Source organism: Aspergillus homomorphus (assembly GCF_003184865.1).
Source record: "Aspergillus homomorphus CBS 101889 unplaced genomic scaffold BO97scaffold_76, whole genome shotgun sequence".
In the NCBI taxonomy this organism is placed as follows: Eukaryota; Fungi; Ascomycota; class Eurotiomycetes; order Eurotiales; family Aspergillaceae; genus Aspergillus; species Aspergillus homomorphus.
In genome coordinates this window covers 16,433-35,229 of record NW_020291962.1, presented here as the reverse complement: position 1 = coordinate 35,229, position 18,797 = coordinate 16,433, and the positions used below count along the sequence as shown (strand labels likewise).

Here is an 18,797-nt window from a genome sequence, read left to right as displayed (position 1 = left end):
ATTCGTTCCTGCACGAAATACATCAACAACATGTGCTGGCACTCCGCTTACTCAGAAACCCAGGCTCCTCAATTCGTCAGGACCCGATACTCCATGCTCCACTGCCGTTGATTGACAAGTGGGCGGCTAGCAGGCCCCTGGAACCGGACCCAGATCTCAGATTGCTTAACTCAATCTCGGTCCGACGATCGTGTGCGACCGTCGGCGACGAGGGTCTCGTCGATCTCGTGCATAACCAGTCTGCAGCTCAGCAGGAATCACCCGACTAGTGGAACTAGTTGAACGAACTAGTACCTGTTCTTCGTGCATATATATGCGGCGTCTCCTCTCACCACCGCAGTCATTACCCGCAAGAGCCGACCGGCTTAATATCCTCCGGAAGCAAGGCACGGATACTATTTCCCTTTCGAAATGAAAACTGCAATTCGGTACCTATTAGCAAGCTACTACACAGGGCTGCTCACCATCAACAGCTTTTTGACATACTAGTCCACCATCCTTTCACACACTCCGCAGTCGCCTGGCCGCCAGAAATCAGTGCCAGACCGTTCCCAGCCTCTGCAAAAAATTCCAACAAAGACACTTTCGACACATACCCTGCATACCGGCTCTGCCACATCGCTGCAACTGACGCTTCCCCCGGGCCTAGCTCAGCACATCCAAGCACTTCAAGCACCCAATGCATGAGGGCCACCAACACCCCTAGGGCCAGGATGGTTGTATAAACCGAGTGTTCTTGCGCGAATTTAATGGCTTCCCCGGGGCCCGTCGGAGAGCATCGGTGGCAAGGCAGCTTGCGCCATCAAGGCATGTTGCTCGATCACGGTGGCCAGGGCTATGAGGGGGGTGCGGGCGAGAAAGTCAGTCCAGCCGATCGATGAAATCAGATCATCGACGGGTCTGTGAATCTCCAGGACTGTTAGGCTGGTGAGAAGAATGATGGGGAGCTAAGAGGCTTGTACTAATATGACACTCATGGTGGTTTGAGTAGGTAAGGAGTTGTGATCACTAGGCAGGAAGCAGTCGAGGACGGAAGTCGAGGAAGGACTGAGTGTTACTCATTATGATGTAGGTGATGAAACTGACGAAGCTGAACTTCTTCAATGGGCTTGGCGATGGTTATGACGAGAGCAGTTACTAAGGGCTCACTCTCGGATAATGGTAGATGAGAGGTCTCAAGATTATTACTGTTAAGTTAAGCGTGCGTCTCATATAGGATCTATTGCCTCCCTCCGCTTCCTGCACAGTCTATTTGCCATGCGAACAGAGATTTCTTCGCCCGGATCGCTGCAACAACACTAATGACTTGCGCTTGTTTGCACCGGCTTGCCGCAGCTGTTGATTTGCTGTCTTTACTCATGTGTTGTGAAGCGCTTACAGCAACTTAGCCTTATCCTTGAACACGCATCAGGCTCTCTCCTAAGCGGCACGTAGAGGATTCAGGGCTGGCATCAAGTAAGAATATCTGGCTATGATATGGTCGGTTAAAGCTTTAAATCTGATTAGACGGAGTTTTAACTAAATGAGACTGGTAATTCATCATGTTTCCGACCCAGCGCCCCTCTCGCCAAGGCATCAGTGATCCTCGCTATACCATGATAAGACATCATGAACGGAGCATCACGCCGGACTCTCTTTACCCTCATTCGTAGTTGGAGATTCTGCATATGGTTAACAAGCACACCTTTGAGCACAAGAAGTTGACCTACTCAATCAGATTGCCATCCGGAGCGCGACAATACACGCTCTGGATCCTTCCCCGAGCCCCGTGCGCGGAACGATCTCTCTACCCTCTAGCAGATTGATCCGAGCTTCTTCGAGAACCTTCTTCACCTCACTGACCTTGGTATCAGTCAAAAAGCAGAGATCTGCGCTGCCTCGCATCACATTCTGGGCCTTGGGCTCGAACTCCTTCCCGCATTCGTGGAGATTGATCTTCTGCGATCCAAAGATGAGAGAGTGACTATCATGATTCAGCACATGCCTTCATATCTGTTGGTGATGCAGTGCATCGATGGTCATACCGCTGGATGTTGGGGCTGCTTGGGGACGTGAAGACCTCGTGTCGCATTCCGAGATAGGTGTAGAAGGCTACCGGGGTGGAGATTGACCGCACGGTCAGCACCAGATGGTCGAGGGACTACATAGCGAATTTGGCAGTCATTTCCATCTAGCATCTGATTCAACGCGTTGTAAGGACCAAGTCTGGGGAGAGTGGCAGAGTGGAGTGTTGCTTAGCATCGGCAGTCATTTCCGAGGGGGGGGGGGAAAAAGGGGAAGAAATGGTCGGGAAAGCGACAAGACGCCGAGCGCCCTCTCAAAAACATTCTCCATGGCGTCATCGAATCAGTTCCGCTAACAGAGATGAAATTCAGCCGGTGGAATCCATCATGGATCATCAAACCTTCCTTTTCATCAAAGGTAAAGGAGACCGAAGTCACAACTCCGGGGTGAACTCACTTTATGCGAGTTTAGTCAGTTTCTATGTGCATAACTCATTATCAGATGCAAACCAGCTAGACCAACACTCTGCTTCGCAGACTTCCTACTACGGTCGCTTACCTTTGGTCTTCTTCCCCGAGTCATTGATGATTATCTCTAATGCCTACCATACGGCATCACCTAGACTTGCATCTGTACTAGCCTCAGTCGTCATTTGTCTTTCTATAATTTCTGTTGCATTCCCACGCCTCATATGTTGTTTCCCCATTCCATTTTGTGTCCGCTCATCTGTTCGCTTCCCTCTACCAGTTCCAATACCCTTCGTCAAATCCAGCACGCATCCATTTGATTCTTGTGAGCGTTTCCTCGAAGCTTGCAACCTCGTTAGTTTTGTGAGTTCTAACGCACTATCAAATATAACAGGTATCCTATTCTGCCTGTCGGCTCTTCGAAACGGGTCAACTCGCCTGGTAGCTAGTCTCACTCCAGCTAATCCACGTTTGACAGGATCCAGCTTTCACATTCTTCCCAACATGCCTCCTGTATCTCTTGTGGCTCTTTTCCCCGGCCAGGCCGGACAGTTCGATACCTCCATAATGCCTGCCCCTGCCTGCAACCACCACAGGGGATCATTCGTCGTTGACTTGTGGCGATGATATGATGCAGAGCACGATCGCATCAAGCAACACATCGTGCAGAGCCTTCTCCTGATACTCAACCAGCTAGTGGCGTGGCACGGAACATCAATACTAGAAATTTTAGGGTCAAATCGTCCAGTTCCTGTGCCCATGCTTCTATAGAAGCCACTCTATATGACCCGACTTTACATAAATCAGCCCGAATGGGCTATCATACGAAGCATTCACCTCAGCTTGCCTAAGAATTGTATAACTCTTCTCCCAGTTGATGGCCTCGGTCCCCTGGATGTCGTCTTTTCAGCCACCACATGATACGCCTGCAAGGCGTTAACAGCAAATGCATGCGCCCCGCCCCAAAGGAACAGGCGGAAGACACGATACGTCTCTTCACCCCATCCCTCTATAATCTCATCCTTGGCTTTATCCAACCGCCTCGCCCACTCTTCCATCGTCCATCCATAGTCCTTCGTCTCCTGCGCCACCTCTTCCACCTCGAACCCATGCAATAACAACTCGCTCATCACATCCTGCACCGTCATATACGTATGCGTGCCGCCCCAGATATAGCGCCTTGTGAACGCACTCACCGCGAACTTCTCCACCGCTGCCGACCCATCCAGATACATCCTCCCGCCTACCTTGAGCAAATCCCACGCCCGCCCCGCAAACCGCCGATAAGCCGGCAAGTGCTCAATCACCCCAAGCAGCACCACCGCATCGAACTCTCTCTCGCTTTCCCATTCCCAAAAGTCGCCCAGAATCACGCGCCCCGGCACCCGCAACCGCTCCTTCAGCCCTTCGATATACCGCGCCTGGTTTGGGGCCAAAGTCAACGTGGTGACGTGCACTCCCCTCGCGCCGCAATACTGCGTCACTCCACCCCATCCTCCCCCAACATCCAACACGCGCATTCCTGCCTCGAGCCGCAGCGCCGCGAACAGCCGAGCGAGTTTTCGTTCGGATGCGTCCTCGATACTCATCCTTGGTCCAGCATGTTGCTCCGTCTCGAACAACCCGTGCGAGTAAAACCGGTAGCGCGTGTCGATGAAGCTGAGGTACAGATCGTCGCCACGGCCGTAGTGGTCGCTGATGGCTTGCTCGTTTATTTTCGTGGTGGGACGGAGGTAGTAGTCCCAGAGGAAGCGGAGGCGTTGGCGGATGGGGACTTTCTCGTCGAGCCGAGGGCGGGAGGCGAGGAGAGCGGCCAGATCGCCGGTCACGGTGATTTTGCCTTTGACGTAGGCTTCTCCGATGGCGAGTTCGGTGATTGGGGTGCGGAGAGATGCAGGGGTGTGGAAGGTGACGCGCCAGGTTGGACCGGCAGGCGGGTTGATGGGGATTAGGCTGCCGTTGGGGAGTTGGATCTCGCCAGGGGTGTCGAAGGTGGTTAGCAAAGCGGCGAGGCCGGTGCGGGGGAGCTTGGGGGGAGGCTGCCGCTGGTGCTGGGCGGAAGGGCTCATTCTTGCTGTCGTTGGGTTCTTCCCTAATGAATTTCGCGGGAGTGCTTGATTTGCAAGACATGATTAGCACTGGCTCAAAGCACACCGGGTACTTATACTACTCTCTCCCTCCCATGCAATCACTCCAGGAATACGAGCTGATAGCCCGACAGCTACCCATTCTGGACCATTTTGTAGCAACGCCCGCATACGACGTATCTGAAATCTCATCAAGCAAAACATATGATCGTTCCAAATGCTGGTTAATTTTACGCCAAACGAGTGGCTCGAACCGAGGACGCGTGCATCTGTGCTGTAGTCAGGGCGCTTTTATTCGCTTAGGGGTACTTTGTTCGGTGGTCTTGACCCGTTTTCTGCAGCGCTTCTTGGGGTAAGCACTAGGCGAATGCGTTGGCACGGCTGAGGATGCGGGCTGAAGGATGTGATCAGCCAGCCCGCGACTCTGCTATGTGGAGGCTGAAAAAGCTCTGGAGATACGGTGCAGAGGCATGGTTGATGGTTTCATTTCATTCCTGTCGCGATTCGAGTTTTTGGAATTAGGTTTAGCTCGATGGAAACAGTCACGATTCGGAGGTATCATGTTGATCGAGATGATGGAACGGGCGGTGATAAGCTCGCGAGCGCCTATCGGTTTCTTCGATGATCATTGCCAGGTCTGGCCAAGCTGACGCCAATCCCTGCTTTGCAGCTGCCATCATAATCTAGATCCATGGCAGTGCTTCTCTCCCTTGTTGGAATGGCATTACATTCTCCATCCTCTGGACGATAAATGTTTGATCAGCATCTTGGTAGGCTATTCAGTATTGCTTCTATAACACTTGCCTGTTCGCCTTCGCCTATATTTGAGGAACAAATTGACTTGCCCCTTGAACAACAAAGGTCAAACTCTGGGCGTGAGGATGCAAAATGAGAAGGGCTCCTACCTCTATCACCGCGTATCTCTTCTGCTCTAGTCAAGGCATATAAAGGCAAACGCAACTCAAGACGCAGATTAGAGACGATCGTCACTCCCAGTCAGGTATAAATGAAAGGGTGGCCAGTGCAAACGAACGGAAATTCCGGGTACAGTCTGATGTCGTGACGTTTGAGACTGAGTAGAAACTTGGTTCAAATGGTATTGTCTCTAGATGAAGGTCAGTAGAAGGCTTATTGATTGGGCAATACACCTTGCCATTTCCCACTCCAGCATTTCTGCACCTTGCTAACTTCTCCTTGCAGTCGAGCTTTGGTGGCTGAAGAGAACCTCGCATATTTGTAGATCGAATAGCCAGTACACCTTTATCTGATGGCTTGAATTATGTTACTTCGGGATTATGCATAATATGCATAACAGACCACTCCGAGCCACGGTGGGGTAATTGTAGTAAGTGATCTGCCCGCTACATGGAATAGACTACCCGACTTGCACGAATTGCCGTCCTACTGGGAAGAAGGAGACATTGTGCAGAGGGCTCTTACTGAGAGAAAGATACCATACCTATGCATCACACGAAGCAGACAACAGCTCATAGCCCAGACACAACCAAAATCAATCCCTCATCTCCACCAATACTCGAGCCCCTCACCTCAAACACAACAATAAACACAACAAAATGCCATCACGCTTCTTTCCCCCATCCGGCGCGCATCTGCTCAATCACGGTATCCGTATACCTCCACAGCAGCGTTGAGTAATCCGAAGCCCACGCCAACCCGGTATAGAACGTGCGATGCCGACCCTGCAGCCCGTATAGGCTGCGGTAGAACCCGTTCCGGATCTCATCCGCGCTCACGCTCATCGTGGACGGCGTATGGTCCCCCCACGCCACGATGTGCGGCCGCCGCGCCGCGGGGTACGTGCCGCGCGCGCTCAGCTTCGCGAACGTCTCCGCCATCAGCTGCTGCGCGTCCTGCGCCGTGAACGACTGGTTGCCGACCAGCTTGATGGTCCGGTAGTCCGGCACGCGCTGGGCGTCGATGCGCCAGATGAGCGGCTCGCGGGGCACGGAGAGCGCGTTGTCCGGGTCGATGTTGAGGAGGTTGACCCCGTCGGTGAGGCCGGTGTTGTTGACCAGTGCGGCGTAGTAGGTTTGGTAACGCCAGCGGGAGAAGAGGTCGGTTTCGTGCGCGTCCAGGTCGACGATCGGGTGTAGGTTGTCCAGCGTCACTGGGATGGTGACTAGGAGCTGTTTCGCGTGGATGAGCGTGCGAGTTGTGGTGCCGTTCGAGTGGCGGCTGACGGCCAGTAGCTCGACTGCATCGGTGGAGCGGCGGATTGACTGCGCGGTTGTGCTGAAGAGCACGTCTTCGGCGAGTTCCCGCGCGGCGCGTGTGTAGATGTCTGCCATCCCGTTAACCGGGCGGAGGTAGCCTTCACCCAGGGCTTTGGCGTGCGGGATCCCCAGGTATTGAACGTGGTAAAGGGTCATCATGTTGAAGATGTCTCCACAGCCGTGGTTGATGTTGGGGAGGATGGTGGGCTCGAGGTTGTATTTCTTCACGAAGTCACCGAACGGGAGGAGGAGGTCCTCGGGGACTGGGTCGGGGAGGTTGTAGGGGCCATCGGTGAGGAAGGAGAACTGCGCAATGGCGTCGAGGTATGGCTTCAGGGCTTGCTGCTCGTCGACGGACTTGATCTGCACCTTGCTGCCGGTTCGTAGGTTGAGGTATTGGTCGTTGGAGGAGGCTGGCACGCGGACTTCGTACGGGACGTTGAGCCGGTGGAGATAGGCTCGGGTCGCGCTGGTGTTGAAGAGCCCTTCGACACCGTAATTAATGGGCGTGTTCTCGGCCGGGTAGAAGGTCTCGCCGTGGCCTCCCAGACGGTTGCTGCGTTCGACGATGACGAACGACTTCCCCAGATCCTTGAGACGGATAGCAGCGTAGGTGCCGGTGCTGCCGCCTCCCAGGATCACAACATCGCGAGTGATGGTCTCAGAGATGGGGACGGCAGAGACAAACAGGCCAAACCCGGTCAATAGGCTGGTAAGCCTCGCTATCATCATTTTGCTAGCTGGCTGGGTGTTGGTTGAGAAAGCCAATTCTACGGTCGTAGTATTTCTCTACTCTACGGTTTTGAGCCACTCTTTCTTCGGACTCCAGTCTCATCCATTCTACTCTGAGTGAAGCCCTTGGCAACGGTCGCCAAGACATCATTGACAACAGGATGTCAGGGGTCATACGGGCTTCAATCTTCCTTGATCATGATTGCAATTCGGGCAGGGTGACCACACAGAAGCAGGCCTCGTTATCCCCCTCGTCTCCTGGAGGACTCTCGGTAATGACCCGTCCTATGGCAACATTCTCAGAAGAGTATCATAGATTCTAATAGCGATGGTGCATATGACTTCAGGATAGTGTGCAACAATGACGAGTCCCTTGCCTTGCAGGGCTGCATGCACGACCGGGCTCTTCGGCCGAAAGACGGCCTGCTTGTAAATCGATGAATTCGAGCTTTGAGTCATCAACGGCTTACGCAAGGTTTCTCTACATTAGGATGATGGGAAATTTGTTGATCATGGAAAGTGCCCCAAAGGGACTCGAATGCACGTAAGACGCCGGTGCCGCGAACATATCTGGTGGCCCTGACAAGGCTTTCGCGCTGAATTTCAGGCTGGGTAAAGCGGACCAGTAGAGTGAACTAGAGCACAGTGTTACCAGGCTGTGCGGGTGTTTCGTTTCACAGAGTAGGATGTATTGATCTGGGGTGTCTCTGCTCTGTATTCGCATGCGAAGGATGAGGTCGGTGATGTCTATTAATATTAATATGGAACATAAACGCAGAATATGTCATGATTACATCAATCAAGGCAAGATGGCCGAGTTGGTCTAAGGCGTCAGGTTAAGGTTACCTTAACACCCAGCTTCACAGCTTCCTGATCAACGTAAGTTGGCGTGGGTTCGAATCCCACTCCTGTCATACTTTTTTTTCGGTCGAGTAATTGCGGATGAGGCTATACTCTGGTGTCCACCGCCTCCTTCTTTTTCCTACCTTCATCCTTTGTCTCCTATCTGCATTGATCTCTATCGTTGCTGTAGTCATATCGACCCTAGAAGCCTACAGTCATATAGCGGCGGACAGCCAGCATGTATGGTCTTGTTGCCACAGGTCAAGAAAATAGCCACCGCATTAAAGCTACTACCATTTATTGATAGTAGATCAACACATGGAACACATCTTATACTCAAGAGATTCAATCCTCGATCTGCCTGTATCTTCCATGATCCATAAATCCGCTGCACCTGGCATTACCTCCCCAACAACATGCACGAGCATCCTACAACCACAGCCACAACGATAACAACCTCAGACTGTCGCCCCGAACCCAACCATCCCCATCCCCTCGATACCCGTGCAGAACAAATCAATAACCAAGATACCACTCCCTCCCCCCAACCATCCACAGAACCCCGACCCCACTCGCGACGATAGGCACCATCCCATCCCGCACCGCAACAGTGCCCCACACCAGAATCTCAGACAGATACAGCGCCAGCACGAACACGAAGCTCAGCACGGCGAGGTCGTAGACAGGCGCATTGTGGATGTGGTACGCGGCGGAGAGGCGGATGGAGGCCGCCAGGAGGTTGATGAGGCCGTAGACGTGGGCGAGGAGGGGGGATTTGGGCGGTGCGGACGGGCCGGAGAAGGCGTGGATGGAGCGGAGCGGGTGTAGGTACGTTGTTAGTGCGTGGGCGAGGGTGGCGAGGGTGCTCTTTGGGGTTGTTAGTTTGTCTGGGTAACAGGGGGTGGGATGGGACTGTACGTAGAGGAGGAAGTACGGCAGGAGACCTGCTTCGTAGGGGGGGAGCCAAGCGGTCGGCATGATGGAGGTGTTGGATGCGTGAGTTGAGTGGATGTTGCGGGGTGCCTAGGAGGTGGTGCGTGTGCGCTTCTTATAGTATGGCTGGCTCGGTCGGTTGGAATACAGGCTAGGGGCGTGCAGAGGTGTCTGATGACTGCTTCTCCGTCGGTCTGGAATATTCCTGGCGCTTGGTACTTTTCCTGGGTTATTGACAGTCAGTTGTGACGGGCTTGTTGTTTTGTCCAGTTTATGACTTTGAGCTGATGGGGTGTTTATGAAGTCTACCTCTTGCTTGGTATTGGAAGTCAGTACACTTACTTCTCCATGGCAGTCTATATCCTATCACCCAATACACAATACCGTCCCTTCCCTCAAGACAGTCTCTCACATCAACCAAGAATCATCAAAATCATTCTACCAAACTCCTAAGCTCCTTCCAACATCGCCTCAACAACTCCATATCCCTCCGTCACGATATCCACCGCCGTGACCACCAGGCCAGCCCGCCCCAACAGCTCCGTGATATGTCTCTCCGTCCGCTCCATCGCCGCCATAAACACCATCATCACGATATCCATCCGGGACAGGATCCGCGGCGCCTGCATCGCCGGCACAATCCCGCCAAACAACCAAACCTTCGAATACCCTCTTTTCATCCCGGAAGCCACATTCCGCAGGATCTCGACAACCTTCTCATCGGGCCAGTTATGGATGATGTGCTTGAGCAGATACACTCGTGCCCCGGTCACAGGCTGCGGCATGAAGAAATCGTGGGCCATGTATTCGATGGCCTGGTCCCGCATGTTCTCTGGGATGGTTTCGATCACGGAGCGTTGGTCCTGGAGGACAATCTGCCCCTTCTGCAGTTGCGCTGGGAACTTGGTCTTGAGCGCACGGAGATCGTGGCCCATGCCGCCGCCCACGTCAACCAGAAGGGGCGCGCCGGCATCGAGGGTGTCAGCGCCCTCGGTTATGCGGTCCCACACGGGGTATGTGTCGCTCCAGTGCTGTTGGTTACGCTTGGTGGTTTGGAAGGTGTTGAAGTCGCGGGCGACCGGCGGGTTGGCGGCGAGCCATTGGAAGAAGGTGTGGTCAGTGTGAAAGCAGGATTGAAAAATCCCTGAGGGGCTGTCGCTGTCGGTGGGGTTGCAGTAGTCACTTGCTTGGAGGTGGTCGGGGAAGTTCTGTAGGTTCGGGACGATCTTGCCGCTGTTAAGGAGGAATTAGTAGTGTCGTATCGGTGGGAGTGAACCGGGCAAAGATGACTTACAACATGCGGAAGCCGGCGGCGAACGCGGAACTCCCAAGGATATTGGAGGTGGGTGTGGCCGTGTAGGTCTCCGGGCTGGATTCTTGGATGATCCCTGTTCCGGTGATGACTCTCATGAGGCGAGCTGTGGATGAATGGATGAGCTCTGGTTCGAGAGTGTTGGGGGGAGGAAGCTCACCGAGCAGAGTCGGTTCGGCCCCTGTCTGTTCAGCCAACTGCTGCAGCGTCAGTGGCTCCTTGCTCAGCTTCTCGAACACTTGTAGGTCGCTTGCGGCTCGAAGACAGGGAAAGATGGTGAACTGCGCTGGTCAGCTTTGCTTAACTATGATGGGCGAGGAATCCAGACGGTTGTGAAGCTCTCCAGGGCATTGTCTCCGGGCTTTTGAAGTGCAGTGATGATAGACTGGCACTCAAAAATTGCATCTCTGTGTGTGCCAGCATCGTCGAGGTCGATCTTGTTGAGTTGGGCAAGGAAAGTCTTTGCCTCGTCGACTTGAGGATCGAAGTCGGTCATCGTGACGGGTGAATGCCTGAGGCAGAGGATAGATAGCCAGAGCCAACCCCACTCCAACTGGCAACTGGTACTGTTTATGGCTACCGCCCGCCAAACGAATGCAGTATATCCTCCACTATATTGCTACCTAATACCTATGCATCATCCTCCCCTCTTGACTCCCAGCCCACAGTACCTAGTTCAACCCCTCCAGGGCAAAACGCCAACAGTAGGAGTGTGCCAGTCATCAAACGGTAACAACGTAAGATGGAACCTTCGACAGTGACGAGGATCAAGAAGGCTGGGCTTAGTTGCACAAGGTGACACCGGCCTTTTTCAGTACCCTGTAGGTAGCTTTCTGGGCAAGACGTCAAGTAATCGCACGCTGGGATGGCTGGGCTATCCTATCAATCCAGCCCTGTGGACCTCTTGATATCACGCCATATCGTCACCTTACCGCAGGATGTCCGACACAAAAGAGGGAGAAGCTGCGTCGCACTGCAAACAGATTCTTGCGCAGTAAAATTGTCTCACTGAGGTTGCACAAACGGATAGACGCTGTTGCGCGGGATGCGACTTGACTCAACAAGAGCAAAGACCAGCTCACGCTTTACTGCGCATCTCTATCATCATCTTCATCAACGCGCCAACATTCATCCCATAATTCACTCCCTCAGAAGGCAAAGCTGGCGCGAACAGCCACTTCCATTGTATCACATCACAGCTGTACATAATAGAGCGACCAATCAATGAGCGATCTATGCACACGACTCGTCAACATTGGCCCCAGGCGTCAGAAGGTAATCTCAAACTTCGTCCGAATCCGTTTACCATAGTAGTAGAAGATGACCGGCACTGGTAACATGAGCAGAGCGATAAAACCCAGCAACGAATTGCCCCATCCTAACCCGAGGGTGGCATACATCGAGGGACCGGCAAGGGGTAGGAACGCTCCGACGAATGATCGGACCAGGGTGTTTGCAGCCACAGCCGAGGCCGCATAGGGACCAAACGCATCCACCATATAGGACTGGATGGGCAAGAAGGTTCCGATCATCCCAAAGCCAATCCAGGCCAGACCTATAACAGGCATAATCCAAGGCACATGTTTGTCGACCGACCATCCGTACCAGAACAATCCGATGGGGACCAAAATGCTGCCTGGTATCAGCAAAGGCAGCCGGAACTCCGGCTCCGATTGACCGTTGTTTTTCGCCGTGAGTTGGATTTGAATCCTGTCGGACAACGCTCCAAAGATAACCATCCCGATTGCAGCGCCCACCCCAACTCCAATGTAGACCAATCCGGTATTACCCTGGCTAAAGTGATAGGTAGTCTCGTAGATGTGCGTAATAGTTGTGAAGAGCAGGTATAGATAACCGAACACGATTCCTGTGGTTGATAAGGGGTCAGAGATCCGAACCCATGCAGACACGGGACTGTTCGACCAGGGTGACGCTTACCGATATACATTGAAAACAGGGCCACTATCGGAGACAGAAAGAGCATTTTTAACGGTCGGACGATAGATTGGACGATGCTGTTCTTCGCATTGACTCTTGGGGTCTTGTCCGAGTAGAGGTCGGCGTTGCCAGTCTCGTGTTTCAATCGGTTGACTTGGCGCTGCAGTAGCACCGGCTCGTAGGTTTCTGACTGGAGGAGTACGGTAAAGACCAGCGCGATTCCTGACTGTAGGGGTGTAGTAATGCCAGTAAGCATACACATTCGGTGGCGAGCCCAGGCAACCTGTACTTACCACAATAACCACCAGCCAGAGCACCCAACGCCATCCAGCAGCTTCTGACAGGTACCCACAGGCGATGGGTCCGAGCACCGGTCCCATGAGTGGACCGACTCCCCAAATGGCCATCACCAATCCTCTTTCCTGGGGCACAAAGAGATCTCCAATCGACCCGGCGCCCAGAGTCATCGGGGCACTCCCTGACAAACCTGCAAGCAGTCGAAAGACCAAGAGAGCACCGAGGTTGGGGGCCAGCGCACAGGCGACGTTCCACACAACAAAGACAGCGGTGGTGATTTGATAGACGTGTAGGCGACCATACATCTCCGACAGTGGTGCCAGAACGAGAGGCCCGAGTCCAAAGCCAATCAGGTAGATGGATACGGAAAAGGAGCCGAGGGTCCTGTTCGTGGACTGGAAGTCCTTCAGAACTAGACCCGTGGCGGGGGCTAGGATGGAGGAAGCCAAAGGAGTCAGAAAGGTCAAGAAGGAGATGCTGAAGATATTCCGCCACTTCTTGCTCCTGGGCCAGTTGATTGGCCTTGCTGGATCACAAGGGCCATCCCAGTCGATCACTGAGGAATCGGCTTCCACCTTCATCACGACCCAGGCTTGTCGTACTATGCCTTGAAGTGTATGTTGTGTGTCGTTGTTGTTATCCGGAACACAAGTGTTGCGAACAAAAGAGGTGGAAGTGGTGAAGGTCACTGTGTGGGAGTGAATTCAGTCTGCTTTAAAAGACCGCGACACGTGCCTGCCTTCGTTTGAGTAACCAACCGCTGATTCTCGCTCGGCCGGTCCAACAAAGCTTCCAACACAGCTTCCGGCTTGGGGAAACAAAGGGGTGAAGCGGGGATGGAAATTGTAAATTGTGGTCGATAATTTGGGAAGCTCTGGAGAATGCAGTGGGCCAGGTGAAAGGAAGGCAAAGAATCGTGGATGAGTGCATGATCATTTTTGGAAGAGGGGTGGCTAATGTCAGAGATCCGGGATTGTCTCCCAAAAGCCAGACTGAATCGTCAGTCAACCAGTGGCTGATAGTCTATCTACTTCTCCTGTACCTTGGGACTACATGCTCACAGTATAGCTTGGTCTCGTAGGCTTGGTTGGCTGGCCTGTCATCTTGATGACTGTATCATCCATGCATGTCAGCCATTCTACGCATTGGCGCGTGTATAATCGACCAGAGCGACATACAGTCTCTCATCCATAATTGTTCTAGGCAACGCGATCTTCAAGTAAAATCTTTATCTGCCTGGCACTCGAATGCCTACCACGATGTCGCGGGTTGCAGACCAATTGTTCATGCACCTCAATGTGCTCAGTATTTGGGGCATCATAGGAACGGTGGTGGTAGTGACCCTGCTAGTAAGAATGCTACGATGTCCAAGCCTATCACCAACTGACGAAGCCCTCAGTATGTCATCATCAACGTCGTGTATCTCCTAGTATTCCATCCGCTTGCGAAATTCCCCGGGCCAAAACTGGCAGCCGTGACTCGCCTGGTGCATTCCTATCATTTACTCTCGGGGTCCGTGGTCCGATTTGCCCATCGAGCACACGAAAAGTACGGCCCGGTCGTACGGATCGCACCGGATGAGATCCTGTTCACCTCAAGCAAAGCATGGGAGGTGATCTACGGGCTGCAGCCCGGTCGGCTCGAGATGAGCAAAGATACTCCGCTGTTTCGTGGTCCGCGAACGCCTCATGCCATTGTCACAGCCGAACACGACCTCCATCGACTCTACCGACGGCTGCTCTCGAAGGGGTTTTCGGATGCAGCACTGAGAGAACAGGAACCCGTGATACAGGGCAAGATTGATCTGTTGCTCACACAGCTTCGGGGGGAGGCATCGAAGGGAGTCGCGCCGGAATTGACCTCCTGGTTCAATGTGAGCTGATTTCCGAGCCATAATTGAGGACAAACTTATTGATTCGCATTGGATTAGTTCTTCACATTCGATCTAATTGGAGAGCTCGCTTTTGGAGAGTCTTTCGGGTGCCTGGAAAGCTCCACTTATCAGCCATGGGTGGCCATGATCTTCGAGGTCATGAAGTACCGGGGCTTCATGCAGGCCCTCAACTATTATCCATCAGTTTCCAGCGGGCTGTTAAAACTTCTGCCCAAATCTTACGCCGAGACGTTTGCCACCCACAAGCAGCTGACCCATGAAAAAGTCCAGCGACGGATCGAGAGGAAGGTGACCTATAACGATTTGACCGCCAGTCTTCTGAATCCAGAACATAAACTCGAGCGATACCAAATTGACGGCAACTGCTCGACGCTCATCATAGCCGGCAGCGAAACCACCAGCGCCGCCCTGAGCGCTACCACCTTCTACCTCACCCAGAACCCGGAAGCGAAGGCCAGGGTCATCCAGGAGGTTCGCACCACCTTTTCAAGGCGGGAGGATATCACTTCCATCAGCGTGAATAAGCTCAAGTATCTGCCCGCCTGCTTTACCGAAGCTATGCGAAGATTTCCGCCCGGACCTGCCGTCTTCCCCCGGCGGGTCCCTCGAGAGGGCGCCTGGATTGCGGGTCAATGGATCCCGGGGGGCATGCAGGTTGGCATCTGCCATTATGCAGCCAATAACTCGCGTCTCAATTTTCAGGATCCCGAGAAATTTGTCCCGGAGCGATGGTTGGGCGATCCGGTGTACGCAAAGGACGATCGGCATGCCATGCAGGTCTTCAGTGTCGGGCCCCGGAACTGTCTCGGTCAGAGTTTGGCTAAGCTGGAGTTACATCTCGTATTGAGTCGCTTCATCTGGGAGTTCGACTGGGAACTATCCCCGGAGTCGGAGAATTGGGACCGGGACACCCCCGTCTTCAATACCTGGGGAGTGAAACCTCTGCGGGTTTTCCTCACCCCGGCTAGGCGCTAGGTTGAAAGGTACGGTAATATGGCTTTAAGGTTCGATGGCTAAACTGTATTTTCGGAGGTTTTCCGGCATAGCTGGACCGTCGCCTTGAAGAAGCTTTGTGAGAGTGTCCACTTGGAAAGTTATGCTCACCGCGCATCCTGCTATCGAGTTATGTCACATGGCCGATCGGTCTCATGTCCAAGTGATCCAGAGAGAAAATGTCTTTTAACTACAATGTCAGATTCAGCCTGTACAATGTCACAGCAATAGCACTTCCAGGGTGGCTCATGCATGTCTTGTTCATATTGGTGCTGTCCGAAGGAGCGCATAAGCTCGATGGGAGGCTTTGTGGCACCGGACGTGGTACCAGAGGCCACCAGGCACTAATGGAGCATTTACCCCGGTATCGATCGGAGAATAATGATCCATTCCACTGCAAACCCTCCATCCCCGTCCTGGTGAGGCTGAACGTTGGCCACTTTCCCCGTGATGAATAGACCGACATGAAGACAAGGTCTCGCCCCCTAACGGTCGGAAGGCGGCTGATTATTGGTTAGGGAAATGAGATGGTAATTAAATGGCAGGGGAAGACACGGGTATGATGTTGAGCATATTGCAGGAGCGGGTTTCAGCTTGAATGAAGTTGCATGCGTAGATGGGTGCTGGTAAGTAACAACTCGAAGAGGACAATGCACTGAGGAATGTGACAGTGCTGGCTGCAACGCGGGTAGTCGCCAGCCTTTTTCTCCCGTTCTGCCGTGTCCCACCGCCGACTGCTGTGGTGGTGGGTGGCCATCGGGTGTGGATGAAGACTGTCCGATCCTCGCACAGCGTAGGAGTTGGCGACAATCATCGTCTCCAGGGAGGGTATGCTCACTCGCATGGCACAATGGTCATGCTGGGTGTCTCGGTGATACGGACAGATTGGCATGCATGGAAACAAAAGAGAGGGGACAAAAACATACAACAGAAGGGATTCGCTGGTGGTCACCCACCCAACTACTAACCTCCCGGCGTGTGGCTTGAACGCGGCCAGAAGGCGGGTGGGTGCCGCTCGGGTGAGCTAGCGGGTGAGGCCGCTTTACGGTCGCGCGATCGGGGGTGAGTTAGGGTGAGTGTGTTTTAAAGATGGGTGAGCGATCACCCCGGTCGCGCGATGGTCACGCAATATTACCCATGGAAACTCTATGGTCCACCTTATTTTCCGTGCAGTGATTATAATTGGTCTGAGATAGTATGCTGGGATCGCTAAGCCACGGAACTGACTCGAAATTATCTTCTTTAGGTCTAGCTGACACGTAATCCTATTCCCCCTCATCCGACAAGGGAGAATGTGAAAGTTAAGGAATAGCTTACAAGCAGGCACCTTTTATCAACACAAAAACCCCCCTTTTTCCAATATAGGTTTGATGCCAACCTGGTAATCTATCGATAGCAAAGCATTCTTTGATCACAGAGTAGAGCTTGGGCACTCACTCAGACATGAGCTAGGCATTTATGAATTAAAGATCACAGCAAACTTAGCAATATCTGCTATACACTTGTCAGGAGAAAGTCTGGTTTCCGATTTACATCCCGACCGGCTGCTGATTCATCATTTGACAAAACCAAAGTCAACAATATATTAGTTCCAGAATCAATCTCAAAATCTGAAGTATGATACCGAAGCTGGACTATTTTCACTATATTTTACATCCGGTGAATTGCAAAAGGTCCTAAAAAAACACTATAATAAAAACACCCGAAAAAGAATCATATACTCTGTACCTTTCTAGGAAATTATAATATTAACCTCAACTTTAGTAAATGTAAAGATGCACCCTTAATACTTACAGTATAATATCTATTAAGAATAGATATACTGGAATTACTAATCAAGGTTAAAGGATTTAATATAGATATAAATAATAAAAAAATAAACTGCTCTTTCTTATATCTGCGAGTTATATAATATATTATATATTAAAATCTTACTGTGTAGTAAAGCTTATCTAAATCTGTAGAATTAAAAAAATTATATTTCTTTATTATAGACGGCAATACCGACAGGGAAAGAAGATAAATTTATTGAAATATTAAAATTATTTCTAAACTATAGAGCAGATCTTAATATAAAAAATCTTCAGAGAAGAATTCTACTAATATAGATAATTTTTAGAGAATCTAATATTATTGTTACAGTTTTATTATTTTTTTATACAGGAAATATTAATTACTAAAATATATAAGATTATATAGTATTTTCTATAACCACAGAGCTTCAGTACCCAGAAATTATAATTTTTTTTAATTTTAGAGTTAATCTAAATATTAAGAATTATAATACAGAAATTATTTTAATATAAGTAATTTATAAACAGCGGATTACTACAGTTCAAGATATACTATCTATACTTAAAACAGGTGTGAATTATTGAATCCGGGGTAATATTTTATTATTAATACTAGCAGTAAAGCTTAGATTTACTTAAATTTCAGAAATACTTTTAAAATCTAAGACTAATATATATACTAAGAATAATAACAGCTACACTCCTCTAGTTAAAATCTATTTAATATAGACTAAGAATATATATATAATCTGTAAAAGTTCTTGAACCGCTTATTTAATCTAAAGTAATATATTATAAATATCAAGGTTGACTCTGTGTTTAAGAAGTACTTGAATTATTAGATAATTACTATATTCTGCTAACTATAATAATAATATCCTATTATTCTTCTGAAGATCTGGGTCTGAGTAATAAAGAATAATTTTAAATATTTAAAAAGAATTAAGTTTATAAATAGGTATAAAGCTCTTGGGCTTATTCTTCTTTTTATATCTAATCTCAATAAATTACTTAATATACTTACTTGTACTTTAATTTGCTTTACCTTAGTTATATAGTTCTTTTATTATATTAAAGTACTGTACAAACAGAGCTTTAATAAGCTAAGGTATAAATTAATCCCAGATAAGTAAAATAGAGAAATCCCCTTAGCTCGGAGATTCAAAATATGTTTTAAGGTGTGAGTCTTTAGCTGCTAGTCACGTTGTGTGTTGATTTTGTGCTAATAAGAATAATAATTTACTAAATCTGAATCAGATATTTTATCAAT

General features: G+C 50.8%; 10 protein-coding genes and 1 non-coding gene across 11 annotated transcripts; 4 read left to right on the top strand and 7 right to left on the bottom strand.

The window, feature by feature from the left end:
- Positions 1–550: 550 nt before the first annotated feature.
- BO97DRAFT_314060 (uncharacterized protein) lies at positions 551–754 on the bottom strand (the record flags this gene model as incomplete). Its single annotated transcript, XM_025691250.1, has 1 exon — positions 551–754. A coding segment is annotated over one exon (204 nt), but the record flags the coding sequence as incomplete, so codon positions are not given.
- A 951-nt stretch (positions 755–1,705) lies between these two features.
- On the bottom strand, positions 1,706–2,586 carry BO97DRAFT_473928 (uncharacterized protein; the record flags this gene model as incomplete). Its single annotated transcript, XM_025700282.1, has 4 exons — positions 1,706–1,747; positions 1,780–1,963; positions 2,025–2,140; positions 2,563–2,586. 4 exons carry the CDS (start codon positions 2,584–2,586, stop codon positions 1,706–1,708), a joined length of 366 nt encoding a protein of 121 aa, XP_025546177.1.
- BO97DRAFT_268886 (uncharacterized protein) lies at positions 2,427–3,201 on the top strand. The gene is made up of 2 exons (XM_025690969.1): positions 2,427–2,796; positions 2,866–3,201. Exons 1-2 carry the CDS (start codon positions 2,589–2,591, stop codon positions 3,096–3,098), a joined length of 441 nt encoding a protein of 146 aa, XP_025546176.1. The 5' UTR covers positions 2,427–2,588; the 3' UTR covers positions 3,099–3,201.
- A 55-nt stretch (positions 3,202–3,256) lies between these two features.
- Positions 3,257–4,576, bottom strand: BO97DRAFT_409285 (S-adenosyl-L-methionine-dependent methyltransferase). Its single transcript, XM_025696028.1, has one exon. It carries the CDS (start codon positions 4,538–4,540, stop codon positions 3,305–3,307), a length of 1,236 nt encoding a protein of 411 aa, XP_025546175.1. The 5' UTR covers positions 4,541–4,576; the 3' UTR covers positions 3,257–3,304.
- Positions 4,577–5,965: 1,389 nt separating this feature from the next.
- BO97DRAFT_464760 (FAD/NAD(P)-binding domain-containing protein) lies at positions 5,966–7,524 on the bottom strand (the record flags this gene model as incomplete). Its single annotated transcript, XM_025699516.1, has 1 exon — positions 5,966–7,524. The coding sequence occupies one exon, from the start codon at positions 7,522–7,524 to the stop codon at positions 6,139–6,141; it is 1,386 nt and encodes a 461-aa protein (XP_025546174.1). The 3' UTR covers positions 5,966–6,138.
- An 803-nt stretch (positions 7,525–8,327) lies between these two features.
- BO97DRAFT_t281 lies at positions 8,328–8,438 on the top strand. Its single transcript has one exon. It is a non-coding gene; the product is annotated as a tRNA-Leu (tRNA).
- A 445-nt stretch (positions 8,439–8,883) lies between these two features.
- BO97DRAFT_481555 (Erg28 family protein) lies at positions 8,884–9,364 on the bottom strand (the record flags this gene model as incomplete). The annotated part of the gene is made up of 2 exons (XM_025700825.1): positions 9,286–9,364; positions 8,884–9,234 (listed from the first exon to the last, which is right to left on the bottom strand). Exons 1-2 carry the CDS (start codon positions 9,343–9,345, stop codon positions 8,884–8,886), a joined length of 411 nt encoding a protein of 136 aa, XP_025546173.1. The 5' UTR covers positions 9,346–9,364.
- Positions 9,365–9,749: 385 nt separating this feature from the next.
- On the bottom strand, positions 9,750–11,108 carry BO97DRAFT_438727 (putative O-methyltransferase; the record flags this gene model as incomplete). The annotated part of the gene is made up of 4 exons (XM_025697926.1): positions 9,750–10,533; positions 10,595–10,718; positions 10,773–10,893; positions 10,941–11,108. 4 exons carry the CDS (start codon positions 11,106–11,108, stop codon positions 9,750–9,752), a joined length of 1,197 nt encoding a protein of 398 aa, XP_025546172.1.
- A 595-nt stretch (positions 11,109–11,703) lies between these two features.
- BO97DRAFT_409283 (MFS transporter) lies at positions 11,704–13,516 on the bottom strand. The gene is made up of 3 exons (XM_025696027.1): positions 12,844–13,516; positions 12,551–12,776; positions 11,704–12,479 (listed from the first exon to the last, which is right to left on the bottom strand). Exons 1-3 carry the CDS (start codon positions 13,426–13,428, stop codon positions 11,881–11,883), a joined length of 1,410 nt encoding a protein of 469 aa, XP_025546171.1. The 5' UTR covers positions 13,429–13,516; the 3' UTR covers positions 11,704–11,880.
- A 617-nt stretch (positions 13,517–14,133) lies between these two features.
- On the top strand, positions 14,134–15,716 carry BO97DRAFT_357465 (cytochrome P450; the record flags this gene model as incomplete). The annotated part of the gene is made up of 3 exons (XM_025692206.1): positions 14,134–14,196; positions 14,247–14,720; positions 14,778–15,716. 3 exons carry the CDS (start codon positions 14,134–14,136, stop codon positions 15,714–15,716), a joined length of 1,476 nt encoding a protein of 491 aa, XP_025546170.1.
- Positions 15,717–15,814: 98 nt separating this feature from the next.
- On the top strand, positions 15,815–16,257 carry BO97DRAFT_268756 (uncharacterized protein). Its single transcript, XM_025690968.1, has one exon. It carries the CDS (start codon positions 15,914–15,916, stop codon positions 16,190–16,192), a length of 279 nt encoding a protein of 92 aa, XP_025546169.1. The 5' UTR covers positions 15,815–15,913; the 3' UTR covers positions 16,193–16,257.
- The last annotated feature ends 2,540 nt before the right edge of the window (positions 16,258–18,797 follow it).

Coding starts and splice junctions, on each gene's coding strand:
- BO97DRAFT_409283 (XM_025696027.1), bottom strand. CDS start 13,428: ATGAAGGTGGAAGCCGATTCCTCAGTGATCGACTGGGATGGCCCTTGT. Junction 12,777..12,843: donor TCTGGCTGGTGGTTATTGTG/GTAAGTACAGGT, acceptor ACACCCCTACAG/TCAGGAATCGCGCTGGTCTT. Junction 12,480..12,550: donor CCTGTTTTCAATGTATATCG/GTAAGCGTCACC, acceptor TATCAACCACAG/GAATCGTGTTCGGTTATCTA.
- BO97DRAFT_268886 (XM_025690969.1), top strand. CDS start 2,589: ATGATTATCTCTAATGCCTACCATACGGCATCACCTAGACTTGCATCT. Junction 2,797..2,865: donor CACGCATCCATTTGATTCTT/GTGAGCGTTTCC, acceptor CAAATATAACAG/GTATCCTATTCTGCCTGTCG.
- BO97DRAFT_268756 (XM_025690968.1), top strand. CDS start 15,914: ATGTCTTTTAACTACAATGTCAGATTCAGCCTGTACAATGTCACAGCA.
- BO97DRAFT_409285 (XM_025696028.1), bottom strand. CDS start 4,540: ATGAGCCCTTCCGCCCAGCACCAGCGGCAGCCTCCCCCCAAGCTCCCC.